General features: G+C 41.0%; 1 protein-coding gene across 1 annotated transcript in view; it reads left to right on the top strand.

Moving 5' to 3' along the window:
* Positions 1-19,146, top strand: part of stab1 (stabilin 1) — a 339,504-nt gene that overhangs the window by 277,465 nt on the left and 42,893 nt on the right. Inside the window, exons 52-57 of the mRNA XM_063067593.1 lie at positions 1,263-1,349; positions 5,680-5,826; positions 8,240-8,296; positions 9,607-9,844; positions 17,098-17,247; positions 17,680-17,784. Of these exons, the coding sequence (XP_062923663.1) occupies positions 1,263-1,349; positions 5,680-5,826; positions 8,240-8,296; positions 9,607-9,844; positions 17,098-17,247; positions 17,680-17,784 (784 nt within the window). The remainder of the gene's footprint in view (positions 1-1,262; positions 1,350-5,679; positions 5,827-8,239; positions 8,297-9,606; positions 9,845-17,097; positions 17,248-17,679; positions 17,785-19,146) is intronic.

The raw sequence follows: 19,146 nt of genomic DNA on the forward strand, positions 1-19,146 counted from the left end.
AGGTGAGTGGCAAAGGGGATATGAGAGGATCATGGGACAGGAGGCCCAGGAAGAAAGAAAGGGGGAGAGGGGGAAGCCCAGAGGATGGGCAAGGGGTATAGGGAGAGAGACAGAGGGTGAAAAAAGAGAGAGAATAAATAAATAAATAAATAAGGGATGGGGTACGAAGGGGAGGTGGGGCATTAACAGAAGTTAGAGATGTCAACATTCATGCCATCAGGTTAGAGGCTACCCAGACGGAATATAAGGTGTTGTTCCTCCAACCTGAGTGTGGCTTCATCTTTACAGTAGAGGAGGCCGTGGACAGACATATCAGAGTGGGAATGGGATGTGGAATTAAAATGTGTAGCCATTGGGAGATCCTGCTTTCTCTGGCAGACAAAGCGTAGATGTTCAGCAAAGCGGTCTCCCAGTCTGCGTCGGGTCTCGCCAATATATGAAAGGTCACATCGGGAGCACCGGACGCAGTATATCACCCAGCCAACTCACAGGTGAACTGTCGCCTCACCTGGAAGGACTGTTTGGGGCCCTGAATGGTGGTGAGGGAGGAAGTGTAAGGGCATGTGTAGCACTTGTTCCGCTTACAAGGATATCATTCCTCCCTTCTCTATTCCCAGTACATACTCCTCTCAAATTACCATCTAAAGTACTGCTGTATCTCTGTTTGCACCACTCTGTTAACGACGTCCATCAGAGCAGTGAATTTGATCAACAATGTGCAATAGTTTTATTTTATTAACAGCAAGTTTAATTTTGTTTCTCTATTTTATCTATTAACTCTAACCCCCTAAAGAAAAGATGTTGCCTAATATGGCAACTCTCTATAGTGAGCCTGTATGGGCACCACAGTATTGTAACGATTAGCACAGAGTGTCAAGAGTTCAATTCTGGTGTTCTCTGTAAGAAAATCTGTACATCCTTTCTGTGAGCTCATGTGTTTTCTCCGGGTGCTCCAGTTTCTTCCCACAATCCAAAGACATACCAGTTAGTAGGTTAATGGGACATTGTGAATTGTCCTGTGATTAGGCAGGGATGCTGGGCAGGGCAGCTCATTGGGCTGGAGGGTGTGTTCCATGCTGTATCTCTAACTAAATCAAAATATTACTTTTGCCTTTGATTGTCTGTAGGAATAATCCATGTTCTTAAAAATTGCGTGCAGTCTTTGCTGCATAACAAATATTCTCAGCCCTCCTTCTGGTGATCAAATAAGAATGTAGTAGACGATCTTTTTGAAGTGATTGTGCAGTGTTCTTCATTTACAGACCTTAGCAGCAGATCTTCCGCTTAATAATGCCAAGAGAACGATGCAAGGATCGACGATTTTAGTCAGTTGCAGTCGGACTTTAATTGTAAGTTTTAACCAATGGATAATGTGGGACTGAGCTTCAGGAGTGAGTGATGTGAATGTTAAATAGTTCTGCCTAGTTCTAACCCATACCAAACTTTGACAAGATCCAAATAATGTGACATTCAGAAGGTTCCAGCATTGTCCTTGCTTACAGTCATTCATGACCAAGGAGGTTTTCTCTGCTGGTATAACTGTTCAGTGATTGGAGGAGAACAATTAAGGAGAAAACTTGCTAACCTGGGATTTGAACTTGGCTTTTTTAAACCAATTTGTACATAGGCACATTTGGGGCTGAATTGTTCACGTTCACAACAGATACTGCTGGATTTTCTTCATGATATTATTACTAATTCTTAATCAATTTTGTGGATTATTTATCTATTTTTCATGAACATATTTGATGGACCTTTTTTACCACGCCTGTTGACATTCCAAGAGGTGCCTTGAATCACAGGTCATTGATTGATTAATATTTTTTGATTAGACTATAAGACATAGGAGCAAAATTAAGCTATTTGACCCACCATTTCATCATGGCTAATCCATTTCCTTCTCAACCCCACTCTGCTGCCGCCTTCCCATATCCTTTCACGCCCTGACTAATCAAGACCCCAGCGTCCTCCACCTTAAATGCATCCAGTGATCTGGCTTCCACAGCCGCCTGTGGCAATGAATCCCACAGACCTCCACCTTCTAGCTAAAGAAATTCCTCCTAATCTCTATTCTAAATAAATGTCCCTCTATTTTGAGACTGTGCCCTCTGGTCCTAGACTATCCCACCAAAGGAAACATCTTCTTCACACCTAGTCTATGTAGGCCTTTCAACATTCGCTAGGTCTCAATTAGATCAAGCTTCATTCTTCTAAATTTCAGCAAGTACAGGCCCAGAGCATTTAATTGCTGCTTATTTGTTAACTGTTTCATTCCCAGAATCATTCCCATGAACGTCCTCTGAGCCATAGAACCATAGAACCATAGAAACTGCAGCACAGAAACAGGCCTTTTGGCCCTTCTTGGCTGTGCCGAACCATTTTCTGCCCTCTCCAATGTCTGCACATCCTTTCTTAAATAAGGGGCCTAATGCTCACAGTATTCCAAGTGAGGCCTCACCAGTGCCTTATCCAGCCTCAGCATTAGATCCTTGCTTTTATATTCTCGTCCTCTTGAAATGAATGCAAACATTGCATTTGCCTTCCTCACCAACGATTCAACCTGCAATTTAACTTGTAGAGAACCCTGCATAAGGACTCACAAGTCCCTTTGCACCTCATATCTTTGGGTTTTCTCCCTGCTTAGAAAATAGTCTATGCTTTTAATTCCTTCTGTCAAAGTGTATGGCCATACACTTTCTGACACTGTATTTCATCTGCCACTTCTTCGCCCATCCTCCCAATCTGTCCAAGTCCTTCTGCAGCCTCTCTGCTTCCTCAACACTACCTGCCCCTCCACCTAACACTACCTGCCCCTCCACCTTTCTTCATATCATCCACAAACGTGGCCGCAATGTCATCAATTTCGTCATCCAAATCATTGACATACAACATAGAAAGAAGCGGTCCCAACACAGATCCCTGTGGAACACCACCAGTCACCGGCAGCCAGTCCAATCCTTTATTCCCACTCTTTGCCTTCTGCCAATCAGCCAATGCTCTATCCATGCTGGTATCTTTCCTGTAATACCGTCAGCTCTTATCTTGTTAAGCAGCCTCATGTGCGGCACCTTGTCAAAGGTCTTCTGAATATCCAAGTACAAAATCCAAATCCACTGATTCTCCTTTGTCTATCCTGCTTGTTATTTCTTCAAAAATTCCAGCAGATTCGTCAGGTAAGATTTTCCCTTAAGGAAACCATGCTGACTTTGGCCTGTTTTGCCATGTGCCTGCAAGTACCCCGAAACCCTATCCTTATCAATCAATTCAAACGTCTTCTCGACCACTGAGGTCAGACTAACTGGCCAAGAATTTCCTTTGTTCTGCCTCCCTCCCTTCTGGAAGAGTGGAATGACATTTGCAATTTTCCAGTCCTCCGGAACCATGCCAGAATCTATGGATTCTTGAAAGATCATTACTAATGCCTCCACAATCTCTTCAGCCACCTCATTCAGAACCCCGGGGTGTAGTCCATCAGATCCAGGTGACGTATTTACCTTCAGGCCTTTCAGTTTCCCGAGCACCATCTCCCTAGTAAAAGCTACTTCACTCACTTCTGCTCTCTGAGTGTCTTGAACTTCCACCATACTGCTAGCATCTTCCACTGTGAAGACTGATGCAAAATAGTTATTCAGTTGTGCCCATTACTAGCTCTCCAGTGCCATTGTCCAGCAGTCCAACATCTACTCTGTCCTCTTAAAACTTAATCGTCTTAAACTATTTTGAAAATTGAAGTTCAGTTAATAATTTGAGCTGAGCAAGACTGATTGACATAATATTAACCATATAACCATATAACAATTACAGCATGAAAACAGGCCATCTCGGCCCTTCTAGTCCATTCTGATCTCCTACTCTTACCTAGTCCTACCGACCTGCACTCGGTCCATAACCCTCCATTCCCTTCTTGTCCATATATCTGTCCAATTGAACTTCAAACGACAACATCGAACCTGCCTCAACCACTTCTGCTGGAAGCTCGTTCCACACAGCTACCACTCTCTGAGTAAAGAAGTTCCCCTCATGTTACCCCTAAACTTTTGCCCTTTAACTCTCAACTCATGTCCTCAATATTCATGAACATTATTTCATAGGGAACCAATCCATATTGAATTGGGCTGCATCAACCAGCAAGGTCCCTATTCCGATGAAAAGCAAAACACTGCAGATACTGGAAATCGGAAAGAAAAGCACAGTGCAGGAAATGCTTAGCTGGCCAGGCAGCACTTAGGGAGAGAGGAACAGAGTTATTGTTCTAATCACTGACCTTCCATCAGAACCTTTCATTCAGACTGATGACTTGCTGTGGACAGTTTGTTGCCCTAAAGCAGTAGCTCTGCTTTGGTGCTTGGCTTACTGATTATTTCTTCCTCTGTTTTTATTTATTGACCTACCAGGAGTCCATTGATCATGCAGAGACAGCAGTGGGTACTGTGTTTTCCCACAGGCAAAAGCTTTACCTTTTTTTTGGAAGGAAAATATGTTGGATGACGACAGAATCTGGATTGACCATGACTCTACGAATTGCCCACAAACATCAACACTACTCTATCTCACAAAGGTGGCCTATGTGATTAAATACTGGGGGTTGGGAGTGCATATGGAACAAAACCCCCAATATCTTCAGGGCAGAAACTTAGGAAAATAAATCAAATTAAATCCAAAAGAAAAACAATTGAATTGATTAACTATGGCCCAGCCTTTCTGATTGTAATGTCAGCAGAATGATCAGTTTTCGGTGTTGCTACATGATGACGGTGACAGCTATTCTTGCCCATTCTATGGAAAACCCTGAAACTGTAATCTGTATGTGGCGTTCCACTGGAAACCATCCTGCTTAGTAGTTTCTCTGTCACACTCAATTGAATTGGCAAAAATCAGGTATTTATATTCAAATTCTACTTATTAATTAATAACCCTGAAATTCTCTCTTGTTGTGTGAGGTCCAGATGAGTTTTAAACAACATATCAAATCATAATTATTGCTCAGCCATTTTGTCAGCATAGAGAATCAGTTTTATGTAATTAGATTGTGCAAAAGACCCAGCCACTAACCACAGGCAGCACTTACTCTTGCCCACACTGCTCCAGGATACATGGATCTCACATCGGGCTGTTCAGCCATTTGAGAACTCTCCGATAGTCAACCTCTTAGGAGAATATCTGACTCAAGTGATCATACTGCTAATTAGATTGTAATTGCTTCACATAAATATTTCTAAAAAATCCTAAAATCTCTCTTTTATTATATTTTACTTTGCATGTATGTTCCAGCCATTATGTTGTACTCTGAGTAATACTTAGAGTATTAGCTGGAAGAATTATGCATTTTACCTTTTGGTTATCATCTGTGAGAACTGTTCAATATGGCCGGCTCCTTGGCTATAGCTGAAATGTTCCCATAGTTGAAAGATTCTTCTGATCTCTGCCTTAACTTTCATACTAAATGTTTAAACTATTTCAGCTGATGGTTTATTGTACTGTGGGTGCTGCACAAGTCTGCAAAAGTGAAATACTGCAATTCCGAGAGAAGTTTTAATAAGGAGCCGGGGAATGGGTGAAGGTCAGAAAATATCAGTGTAGTGGTAGACTGGAAGACAGGAGTAGAAGCACAGCCTCCTAATGATGCCATTACCATCCAGTGCATTAAATGTGGTTCATACAGTATTATCTTTGGTTCAGGGGGATTTGATTGTGAACGATGGAAGTGCTCGCATTGTTCAAAGACACCTGGAATTTGATGGTGGAATCGCATATGGCATCAATAGACTCTTGGAACCACCACATGTAGGAGCTCGGTGTGACGCCCTTACAATGCACCCTGTTGTTGTAAGTATCAGTTCTCATTGTTTGACTGGTGAGTTGATGAGTTGATGAGGCAGGGGATATTGATATACTATTAATTAACGAAAGACATTTTTGTACAATCTTTCTGACTAAGTTCATGCTACTGGAGCATATTTGCAGTGATTTTTACTTCGTACTCAAACTCTTTAGGTTCTGGACTAGTTCCTGAGGATTGAAGGGTGGCTAATGTAACCCCACTTTTTAAAAAAGGAGGGAGAGAGAAACCGGGGAATTATAGACCGGTTAGCCTAACGTCGGTGGTGCGGAAACTGCTGGAGTCAGTTATCAAGGATGTGATAACAGCACATTTGCAAAGCGGTGAAATCATCGGACAAAGTCAGCATGGATTTGTGAAAGGAAAATCATGTCTGACGAATCTCATAGAATTTTTTGAGGATGTAACTAGTAGAGTGGATAGGGGAGAACCAGTGGATGAGGTATATTTGGATTTTCAAAAGGCTTTTCACAAGGTCCCACACAGGAGATTAGTGTGCAAACTTAAAGCACACGGTATTGAGGGTAAGGTATTGATGTGGATAGAGAATTGGTCGGCAGACAGGAAGCAAAGAGTGGGAATAAACGGGACCTTTTCAGAATGGCAGGCAGTGACTAGTGCAGTACCGCAAGGCTCAGTGCTGGGACCCCAGTTGTTTACAATATATATTAATGACTTGGATGAGGGAATTAAATGCAGCATCTCCAAGCTTGCGGATGACATGAAACTGGGCGGCAGTGTTAGCTGTGAGGAGGATGCTAAGAGGATGCAGGGTGACTTGGATAGGTTGGATGAGTGGGCAAATTCATGGCAGATGCAATTTAATGTGGATAAATGTGAGGTTATCCACTTTGGTGGCAAAAACAGGAAAACAGATTATTATCTGAATGGTGGCCGATTAGGAAAAGGGGAGGTGCAACGAGACCTGGGTGTCATTATACACCAGTCATTGAAAGTGGGCATGCAGGTACAGCAGGAGGTGAAAAAGGTGAATGGTATGCTGGCATTCATAGCAAGAGGATTCGAGTACAGGAGCAGGGAGGTACTACTGCAGTTGTACAAGGCCTTGGTGAGTCCACACCTGGAGTATTATCTGCAGTTTTGGTCCCCTAATCTGAGGAAAGACATTCTTGCCATAGAGGGAGTACAAAGAAGGTTCACCAGATTAATTCCTGGGATGGCAGGACTTTCATATGATGAAAGACTGGATCAACTAGGATTATACTCGTTGGAATTTAGAAGATTGAGGGGGGATCTTATTGAAACGTATAAAATTCTAAAGGGATTGGACAGGCTAGATGCAGGAAGATTGTTCCCGATGTTGGGGAAGTCCAGAACGAGGGGTCACAGTTTGAGGATAAAGGGGAAGCCTTTTAGGACCGAGATGAGGAAAAACTTCTTCACACAGAGAGTGGTGAATCTGTGGAATTCTCTGCCACAGGAAACAGTTGAGGCCAGTTCATTGGCTATATTTGAGAGGGAGTTAGATATGGCCCTTGTGGCTAAAGGGATCAGTGGGTATGGAGGGAAGGCTGGTACAGGGTTCTGAGTTGGATGATCAGCCATGATCATACTGAATGGCGGTGCAGGCTTGAAGGGCTGAATGGCCTACTCCTGCACCTATTTTCTATGTTTCTATGTTTCTAAAATACTTAAGATGAGAATGAATAAGGGAAAGGACAACAGGGTAATGCATTTAACATCAATTCCCAGACCATACTTCACATAATTCACACTGTGACATTGCAACGCATTACTATATTGATACTTGAAGGTTTCCATGGTACTACTGTACTAATAAATGACAATTGAGTGAATGAGCTGTGGTTGCACGTTTATTACTTGTGCTCACTGATCTGTTTCTTTTCAAAATATTTTCAATATGTGTTGTATTTCTTTTACTCTGTTTTGGTATGGAATTCTTTGTGATGATGCATCACAATATTATTTATAATTTCTGTTTGAGATCTTTATCCAATTATCTTTATAATTGTGACATAGTTGATGATCATAAGCTCCATAGTTCACAAAGTTTTGTAACAAGTAAAATGCCTTACTGTTCTTCTTTGGAAAGTTGATTTAAGGTTGAATGGGTTTTGTTGTTCTTTGTACAACAATGGATTTTTGAAAGATTTGGAACAAATTTTCTCTTTTGCTTCCTGGTTATTATGGATCAATGAGAAAAGGGTAGATATGTAAAAGAAAAACCATCAGATTTCCCATGTATTGCTTTAAGTGGGCAGAAAATCAGATAGCTAGCTTTCTATTCTATTTAAGTTTCCTGCACGAATGGACCTAAGTCTTTCAATTAACCTAAACATGGAAAAAAGAAATTCTGATTCCAAATATTTTTAAGAAAAAGAAGTTGCTTATGGCTTACTGTGGACTGTTCATGTTTAGGGGAAATGTGGTAGCTGTTTGGAGCCTCCCTATTGTCCTCCTGGATCGAAACCTCAGGTAAGACTTGCTTTATGTGGAAAGCTTGCATTAAACTTCGGAACCAATGCAGTTTTATAAAATGTTTACCTAATGGAAGTAATTGAAAGTCCCTCCAGTGTAGTTACTATGGAAGCCATTTGTCAGATAGATTATATTTGCTGATGCCCATAATGTTCATAATTTTCCCTCAATCTTTTCCTTTAACACATTGTTAAGGTATATATATGCCAGTTTTTCCAATACAAATAAGGTACCTCAGAATATCCTGAGGGAATCGTTGAATATTAGGAATAGTTTGGAAAATAAGTCACCAGAAAGGTGCCTGCAACAGAGGTGTATCATATTAAAAGACGTTGAATGAGCCAAGCACTTATTCTTTAGAGTTTAAAAAAAAGGTGATCTTATTGAAATGTACAAAATTCTCACAGAGCTTCGTAAACACAAAGAGGGGGTTCCCTCCTCCTCCCTTCCCCCATCCCAGTTTCACTCTGCCCCCTCCTCCAGCTGCCTATCACCTCCCTCGTGGTTCTGCCTCCTTCTACTACCCATTGTGTTTTCCCCTATTCCTTCTTCACCTTTCCTGCCTATCACCTCCCTGCCTCCCTTCCCCTGCCCCTTTATCTTCCCTCTTACTGGTTTTTCACCTGGAACCTACCAGCCTTCTCCTTCCCACCCTCCCCCCACCTTCTTTATAGGGCCTCTGCCCCCTCCCTCTACAGTCCTGACGAAGGGTTCCAGCCCGAAACATTGACTCATCGTTTCCACGGATGCTGCCCGACCTGCTGAGTTCCTCCAGCGTGTTGTGCGTGTTTCTCTCACAGAGCTTCACAGCGTAAATGAGGGGAAAAACCTTTTCTGGCTGAGGAATTTAGAACCAGTGGAAGTAGTCTCAAATTAAACGGTTGACCATTTAGAAATGAAATTTAGAAATTTCTTTGGTAAATGGGTGGTGAATCTTTAAAATTCTATATTCAGAGATCTGTGAAAGTGCTATCATTGATTGCAATTAATATAGAAATCAACATATTTCCTGATATTAAAGGAATCAAGGGATATAGGAATAGAGCATGAAAATGGGATAGAAGGTAAGTGAAGATCTTTATGTAAAGAGACTGAATGATTTCTCATTATCTTTCTTACGTTCTTACTGAGAAATATCTTGGCTCTGCAAGGTGGAACCATAATAGAATTTTAAGCCTCGTTGTGAATTAAAAAAAAATAAAAATAATTAATGTTCTGTGATCAATGCTAACTTAATATCATATAAGGTTTGTCTCTTAATGATCTCAGAGGTTTAATTCTCAATATTATGTCTGTTCTGTTTGAAGGACGGTGCTGAGTACCAAGCGTGTCAGTACAGAAACCTCAGCTTGGGTCGAATTCGGCCACGCAATTTTCACTTCTACAACAAATGGCATGAAAACCTTGAATATTTCTATGGCATGGTGCAAGATCCTTGGCGACATTCGGGTCAAACTCGCCTCATTCATGGCTGCAGCAGACAATGTATTAATCCTTTATGGATTCCCCAGTGTTGTAAAAATCATCATGGCCCTCATTGCCAAGGTAATCCCAGACACAATATTCATTTTGATGTAGATCCTGGTCATTTCTATTGTGTTGTGGTGGGAAGGGTTGTGAGGTGTGGGTGCGGGTGTTACTACCATTGATTATGTTTCTCTGTAACCTTTAATAAGTTGTTCTCTCAGTCAGCAACAGGCCAAAGAATTGACCCTTGATATGAAACACAGGAAACATAGAAAACCTACAGCACAATACTGGCTCACAACACTGTGCCGAACATGTACTTACTTTAAAAATTACTTAGGGTTACCCATAGCCCTCTATTTTTGTACGCTCCATGTACCTATCCAGGAGTCTCTTAAAAGACCCTGTCGTATCCACCTCCACCACCTTTGCCGGTTGCCCATTCCACCCACTCACCACTCTCTGCGTAAAAAAAGCTTACCCCTGACATCTCTTCTGTACCTCAAGCACCTTAAAACTGTGTCCCCTCATGTTAGCCATTTCAGCCCGGGCAAAAAGCCTCTGACTATCCACACGATCAATGCCTCTCATCATCTTATACACCTCTATCAGGACACCTCTCATCCTGAAACATGGGACAACTTTTCTCTTTTATTTCGTGCCTTGAGAAGCTGAGTTGTTTATCTTAAATGAAAGGAACATATAACCAAAGTGCTCAAAATTCTCCAGCATCATTGGAGAAAAAAATTCAGAGGTATACGGACACTAATTTATAATTAGCAAAAGAGCCAATGGCATTATATTAGGCTGTGAGGAGATATGATCTAGAATGCAATGGATGAAAGGAATAAAAAAGCAGATTCACAAGGAATTTTCAAAAGTAGTGTAATATATAATTTATTTAGAGATACTACATGGTAACAGGCCCGTACCAGCCAGTTACACCCATGTGATCAATTAGCTTATTACCTCACATATTTGGAATGTGGGAGGAAACCGGAGCACCTGGAGGTAACCCATGCGGTCAGGGTAGAACGTACAAACTCCTTACAGATAGCGTTACGCTAACCACTCTGCTGCAGTGGCACAGTAGCACGGCAGTTAGCACAATTGGTTTATGATGTCAGTGACCCAAGTTCAATTCCCACCGCTGCCTGAAAGGAGTTTGAACGTTCTTCCTGTGACTGCGTGAGTTTCCTCTGTGCTCCATTTTTTCTCCAAAAGAGGTGCGAGTTAGTAGGCTAATTGTCACATGGTTGCTAATTAGACAGCATGGACTCATTGGGCCAGAAATGCCTATTACCGTGTTGTATCTTCAAATAATAACTAAACAAAGGAAACATTTGGGAGGTATTTGGCAAAGTAAAGAGCAGAGTGTGTAATTAGGTCATTCTTTCAATGAGTTGGGACTGGCAAGATGGACCAAATAGCTTCTTCCTTTGCTGTATCATGGTATAGTTCTATGATTCAAGACCATTTCCAAATCATGGAAGTAATGGTTTTGGATTGGAACATGGAAGATAGGTACCCATAGATTGACTTTATTTTTTAGGTTGTGTTCTCTTTTTGATGGGTAAAATTATTTCCAGTTTTGAAACAGGAAGATTTTGCAACCTGATACCTGATAAATATCATTTATCTCTTTGTGCAGTTGAGGGAAGCAAAGGTAATGACTGTGAACTGTTGATCAGTAAGTTCCATCAGTATTTGGAAAATGATCTGGGGATGTCTTTTGAAACTTAATTTTAGACTGTAATTCTAGATTACATGGCACTGCCTGTATGGAAAAACAACAGCGCTGTCTTCTATGGATATCCAGATGAATTTAGACAAAAAAAAGTGAGAATTGGGTTGGAAGAATAGTGAAGCATAAATTATTTAGATTGTATGACACGTGTATAAGAAATCCAGAAAATTGATTTGCAGATGTCATAAATAGGAAAGTCTGGGGAACGTAACAAAGAGAATGGAGTATCACTATTTTGCTACAACTACAGGGTTTTGGTGAAGCACATTTGGAATAATGTCTATAGTTTTGGGCTTCTTATTTGAGGAAGGATGTGCTTGTCTTAGAGTGGTGCAAAGAAGATTCACTACATTGACTCCTGGCATGAGGGTATTGTTTTGTGAAGCACAATGGAGATTATAAGTATGAAGTGATTGCATTGAAATTCATTTGATTCTGATGCTGTGAAAAGTATTTCTTTGGCGAGGGAGTCCAGCTATGGGGCAATTCCTGACAGTAAGGCTTAGGATAAAGGGTTGGCTTCTGTAGACTGAGAGGAATAGGAAGTTTACTGCTAAGATTGTTGTGATTCTTTGCACACTTCTATCTTGGTGGACTGTGTATGTTTATAATTGACTACAGTGAAGGGGAAAGTAGATAAAAGTTTAGCCTGCAGAGGGATCCAGAGTTATTTACAGAATTAGAAAAGAAAGTGGAGATGAGGCCAAATGCCAGAACAACCATAATCATATTGATTGATGGATCACATTGGATAGTTGTATCTGTGACTCCTGACTAATGCAGCTTTGTCTAAGTTGTCCTCAACACAGATGTTAATTCTCAAACTGTCCACCAGAACTGTACGTGAACATGAGTCCATACACAAACGTAAGTTTCAAGGAGCTGCCGGCACACTCTTCAAAAATTGCTGCATGTTATTTGAGAAGGCACTCAAGCTGGTGCGGTCTTCCATTAATTCTTTTAAGGTTATTATTCTATTGTGGATTTAATGCCCACAAGAAAATGAGACTCTGGGTTGTATATGGTGACATAAGACCATAAGGTACAGGAGCAGAATTAGGCCATTTGGCCGAGTCTGCTCTACCATTTCATCATGATTGATCCATTTTTCTTCTCAGCCCCAATCTCCTGCCTTTTCCCCATATCCCTTCATAATCTGACAAATCAAGAATCTCTCAACCTCTGCTTGTAATTTCCTCTGTAATCAATAAAGTATCTACAAACGTATCTAAATATACATAAAGACGGCCTCCATAGCTGCCTGTGGCAAAGAATTTCACAGATTCACTACTCTCTGGCTAAAGAAATTCCTCCTGATCTCCCCTCTATTCTGAAGCTGTGTCCTCAGGTCTTAGACTCTCCCACAATAGGAAACATCCTCTCCATATCCACGTTATCAAGGCCTTTCACTACTTGATAGGTTTCAATGAGGTCACCCCTCATTTTTGTGAATTCTAGTGAAAACAGGCCCAGAGCCATCAAATGCTCTTCATTGACAAGCCATTCAATCCTGGAATCATTTTTGGGAAATTCCTTTGAACCCTCTCCAGTTTCAGCCCATCCTTTCTAAAATAGGGGCCCAAAACTGCTCACAATTCTCCAACTGAGGCCTCTCCAGTGCTTTATAAAGTCTCAACATTACATCCTTGCTTTTATGTTCTAGTCCTCTTGAAATGAATGCTAACATTGCAATCGCCTTCCTCACCACAGACTCAAACTGTAAATTAACCTTTAGGGAATCCTGCACAAGGACTCCCAAGTCCCTTTGCATCTCAATTTTTTTTTGGTAGTTTCTCTCCATTTAGAAAATTGACATTTATGTATTTTGGTAATACATTTACTTTGATAATGCACATATTTAAAATCATCTGTGTCCTTGAGCATAGAATTACTCTTTGCCTCCTATTGTTCAGCCAATGCTCTATCCAATGCTAGTATCTATCCTGTAATACCATGGGCCATTGCGTGGCACATTGTCAAAGGTTTTCTGAAAATTCAAGTACGCAACATCAACTAAGTCTATCCTGCTTGTTATTTCCTCAAAGAATTCAGATAAATTTCTCAGGCAAGATTTCCCTTTAAGGATACCATGCTGACTTTGGCCTATTTTATCATGTGCCTCCAACTACCCCAAAACCTCATCCTCAACAATCAAGGCCTCCTAACACTCTCGAACTTCCAGTTAGTGTCTTCCACAGTGAAGACTGACACAAAATACTTACTCAGCTTGTCCCCCTATCCAGTATCATTTTACAGTGGTCCAATATCTACTTTCACCTCTCTTTTACTCCTTATATATCTGAAAAAACATTTGGTACCCTCTTTGATATTACTTGTTAGCTTACCTTCGTATTTCATCTTTTCCTTCCTTATGGCTTTTTAGTTGCCTTCTGTTGGTTTTTAAAAGCTTCCCAATTCTTTAACCCTGCTAATTTTTGCTCAATCATATGCCCTCTCTATTGCATTTATGTTGGCTTTGACTTTCATTGTCAGCCACAGTTGTATCATCCTGCCTCTGCAATACTACTTTTTCTTTGGGATATATCTATCCTGCATCTTTCAAATTGCTCTCAAAAACTGTAGCCATTGCTGCTGTGTCATCATCCCTGCTTGTGTCCCCTTCCAATAAACTTTGGCCAGCTCCTTTGTTATGTCTCAGTAGTTTCTTTTACTCCACTGTAATACTGATTCATTTGACTTTATCTTCTCCCTCTCAAATTTCAGGGTGAATTCTATCATATTACGATCAGTATTTCCTGAAGGGTTACTTTACCTTAAGCTCCCTAATCAAATTCAGTTCATTACACAACACCCAATCCAGAATTGCTGGTGCCCTAATGTGCTCAACCACAAGCTGCTCTATAAAAGCCATCTTGTAGTCATTCTACAAATCCTCTCTCTTGAGATCCAAAATCAGCACCAATCTGATTTTCCCAATCTACCTGCATGTTGAAATCCCCCATGATTATCGTAACATTGCCCCTTTGCATTTTCTATCTCGCATTGTAATTTGTAGCCCACATCCTGGCTTCTGTCCGGAGGCCTGTTTATAATTCTCGCCAGGTTCTTCGTACCCTTGCCGTTCCTTAACTCTGCCCACAAGGAGTCTACATCTTCTGATCCTATGTCGCTTCTTTCTAAGGATTTGATTGCATTTTTTATCAACGAGGCCATGCCTTGCCCCTCCCCCACCCTCCTGCCTGCCCTTTCAATACAACATCTATCCTTTGACGTTAAGCTCCCAACCTTAATCTTCTTTCAGCTATGACTCAGTGACGCCCACAACGTCCTACCTGCCAATCTCTAACTTCGCTGCAAGATTATCAACCTTATTTTGTATACTGTGTGCATTCAAATATAACACCTTCAGTCCTGTATTCATCACCCTTTTCAATTTTGTCCCAGTTACACTGAAACTCAAACCACCGACTGCAATTTTGCCCTATCATCTGCCTGTCCTTCCTTAGAATCTCACACATAAAGTCTGCTTGTATACCAACTGCCCTATCACTCAGTTTCTAATCCCCCAGCAAAATTGGATTAAAAGCTGCCCAACTCTTCTAGCAAATGTGCCCGCAAGGATATTGGTCACCCTCCAGTTCAGGAACACTAAACACATAGATTGAGCCACCCGGATGGTATGTTGCTTCACACGTGCCAGGGTCAGGGATATCTCGGATTGGGTCCAAAGCATCTGGATCACTGGGATCTCTTCTGGGGAAGGGATGACCTGTACAAAAGGTCTCAATGATCCAGAAATCTGAAACCCTGCCCCCTGCGCCAGTTCCTCAGCCATGCATTCATCTGCCAAATCATCCGAGCATGTGGTACAGGCAGCAATCCAGAGGTCCTGTTTTCAGCTTTCTACCTAGCTCCCTGCCTCTCCCTCTGTTCAGGACCTCCTCCCTTTTCCTGCCTATGTTATCGGTGACAATTTGCACCAAGACTTCTGGCTGCTCACCCTCTCTCTTTGAAATGCCATGGACCCAATCCATGAGTTTTTCGAGGAGGTTACCAGGAAAGTGGATGAAGGGAAGGCAGTGGATGTTGTCTACATGGACTTCAGTAAGGCCTTTGACAAGGTCCCACATGGGAGGTTAGTTAGGAAAATTCAGTGGCTAGGTATACATGGAGAGGTGGTAAATTGGATTAGACATTGGCTCAATGGAAGAAGCCAGAGAGTGGTAATAGAGAATTGCTTCTCCGAGTGGAGGCCTGTGACTAGTGGTGTGCCACAGGGATCAGTGCTGGGTCCATTGTTATTTGTCATCTATATCAATGATCTGGATGATAATGTGGTAAATTGGATCAGCAAATTTGCTGATGATACAAAGATTGGAGGTGCAGGGGACAGTGAGGAAGGTTTTCAAAGCTTGGAGAGGGACTTGGACCAGCTGGAAAAATGGGCTGAAAAATGGCAGATGGAGTTTAATATAGACAAGTGTGAGGTATTGCACGTTGGAAGGACAAACCAAGGTAGAACATACAGGGTAAATGGTAAGGCACTGAGGAGTGCAGTAGAACAGAGGGATCTGGGAATACAGATACAAAATTCCCTAAAAGTGGCATCACAAGTAGATAGGATCGTAAAGAGAGCTTTTGGTACATTGGCCTATATTAATCAAAGTATTGAGTATAAGAGCTGGAATGTTATGATGAGGTTGTATAAGGCATTGGTGAGGCCGAATCTCGAGTATTGTGTTCAGTTTTGGTCACCAAATTACAGGAAGGATATTAATAAGGTTGAAAGAGTGCAGAGAAGGTTTACAAGGATGTTGCTGGGACTTGAGAAACTCAGTTACAGAGAAAGGTTGAATAAGTTAGGACTTTATTCCCTGGAGCGTAGAAGAATGAGGGGAGATTTGATAGAGGTATATAAAATTATGATGGGTATAGATAGAGTGAATGCAAGCAGGCTTTTTCCACTGAGGCAAGGGGAGAAAAAAACCAGAGGACATGGGTTAAGGGTGAGGAGGGGAAAGTTTAAAGGGAACATTAGGGGGGGCTTCTTCACACAGAGAGTGGTGGGAGTATGGCATGAACTGCCAGACGAGGTGGTAAATGCGGGTTCTTTTTAAAATTGGACAGATACATGGATGGGAGGTGTATGGAGGGATATGGTCCGTGTGCAGGTCAGTGGGACTAGGCAGAAAATGGTTCGGCACAGCCAAGAAGGGCCAAAAGGCCTGTTTCTGTGCTGTAGTTTCTATGGTTTTTATGGTTTCTATGATATCCCTGACCCTGTCACCTGTGAGGCCACATACCATCCGGGTGGCTCGATCTACGTGTTTAATTAAATTTTTTACTCAGATCCATTACCATACAGAAATTCCAATTGCTTCTCCCTTTATTGCTATTAATATTAATTGTCGGCAAGTTGGTTGAAGGTCTGCCATCTATATTCAAGTAAAACTTCCCCATATGTGCTCCTTCACCTAATCATTTGAGGGAGTTAATAACAATAGAATCATAGTCTCTTCAAAAAGAGGCCTCTGCCAGTTAACATTACCACACCACTTTATGGCCCAGCCACATAAATGCTGCTTTAATCCAGAAGAATAAATCTTGGATTTTCTGGTTTTAGAATGTCCTGGAGGACAAGATAACCCGTGTAGTTTTCATGGAAGATGCAATGATGGAAGACATGGAAATGGAACATGCCAGTGCTCCATCGGGTTCAGGGGAACAGCCTGTGAACTGTGTGAACCAGGAAGATATGGATCAGACTGCAAAAGTATGTTTGCAACCAGTTTAATGCCCTGTAAAGTGCTATAAGACAGTGATAGTTTTTGTTATATGCTTAACAACTGTTGTAAATTACATCTGAGGTTTCAAAATTATTTGTACAATCAAGATAATTTTCTTTGTCACCACTATTTCAATCATATGGAATTAAGGTTTGTTGTTCTCCTGAATAGACTACTAATACATTGATTAATGTAGCTGTGTTGTGATGTAGTTCTTTTGCCTCCCAGTGGCATCTTAGCTTCTATGCAAGAGTTGCTTTGTGATAAAACTGTCAACCCTCTGGGGGCAGCAAATAGTATTAGCTTACTATCTTGAATGTGAATATGGCTGATTATTGATGTTACAATGTAGAAATTTGGTTATTCTTCATTTTAGCCCAATTATCATAATTTAAAGATTATTTCTTTTAATTATGCAGAATGTAACTGCACAGAAAATGGAAAATGTGATGAAGGAATTTCGGGTGATGGAGCCTGTTTCTGTAAAGAAGGCTGGACTGGAAAATACTGTGAATCTCAATCTGGCAAGTAATTTTGGAAATAGTTCTTGCTTCACAGCATATTGTCAGTTCGACAAAAACTTTTATTTGATTGACATATATATTGTGAAAATACAATTAAGTTAATAACTAGCAAAATATAACACTTAAAGCATTTGAGAAATAAAATAAAAATTCAATTGCTTAAGTGAAACCTATTGATAAAGAAAATAAGATCGCAGAATTATGGAACTGTTTGGAGTGAATTATACTGAATGAATTGAAAGCTTATTTTACTTGGTAGGTTTACCAAATAAGGAGTGTGATTTTCACTGTTCACTAATGGAAGCAGAAAAACCAACATTATTTCCAAAGCATAATAGTTAATTAGTAGATAGAATGTTGGCATCTAAATATTAATGGACAAAAATGTTTAAAGTTTGAAATTAAACCTGAAAATGCCATAAAAGCACAGCAAAAAGAGAAAAATAAGTGTCTTGGTGTGACCCTTGTATGCAAAACATTGCATTCGTTTCTTGCTAGATGATGACCCAGGTTCCGTGTACCAGGGCATGAGCTTAAAGAAAAACATGCAATACCAAAACGTGCTGATAGAAAAATAGAGGGATATGTAGGAAGGAAGAGCTAGATTGATTTCAGAGTGAATTGAAAGGGTGGCATAACACCTTGGGTCGGAGGGCCTTTTCTGTCTCGTTATGTTCTATTTAACATCTGATGAATTTGTATTCCTTAGGTTCTTAGAACTGACAGATTACTTTGTTGATCTTGTGGCTGGTGCGTTGATACTTTTATTCAGGCCCATGGAGGAATTTTCATCACAATCCTATCATGGTGGAGGGGCTTTGGAGAGTCAAAAATCGAGTTGAGTAATCAATATCTGACCTTCTCTCCAGAAGAGAGCATGGCCTGGATGAGGGATGCTGCTTCCTTTTGGCAGCGTTCTTCGTAGATGTGCTCACTGATCAGGAGGACTTCTCCTGTGATGAACTGGGTGCTGTCTATCACTTTTTGTAGGTTTTCCCTTTCTTGGGCACTAGTGTTTCCATACCAATAAATACCATTCCAGTGGAAATGGAATGCATTGTTATCTGACACACAAATGGAATTGAATACTTAATCAATGCCCTTAAGCTGGAAGGGAAAGTTCACTGAAATTGGTGAAAATAGCTCTGGTTATGTTACTGCCACTAGGAATTTCTGTGGTCATGTCCTGGGGCTGAAATGATTGGCCTCTCGCATCCATAAATATCTTTGAGCTAGATAAGACTCCAATGTAGAAACCAATATAGAAGTTTCCTCTGATTCTAATTAACTCTATCAAAGCTGCTTTATGTCAGTCTTGGTCAAATGCTGCCTTAGTTCCATCTCATTTCTGGGATTCAGATC

The sequence above is a fragment of the Mobula hypostoma genome, chromosome 15, assembly GCF_963921235.1.
Source record: "Mobula hypostoma chromosome 15, sMobHyp1.1, whole genome shotgun sequence".
Taxonomy (NCBI): domain Eukaryota; kingdom Metazoa; phylum Chordata; class Chondrichthyes; order Myliobatiformes; family Myliobatidae; genus Mobula; species Mobula hypostoma.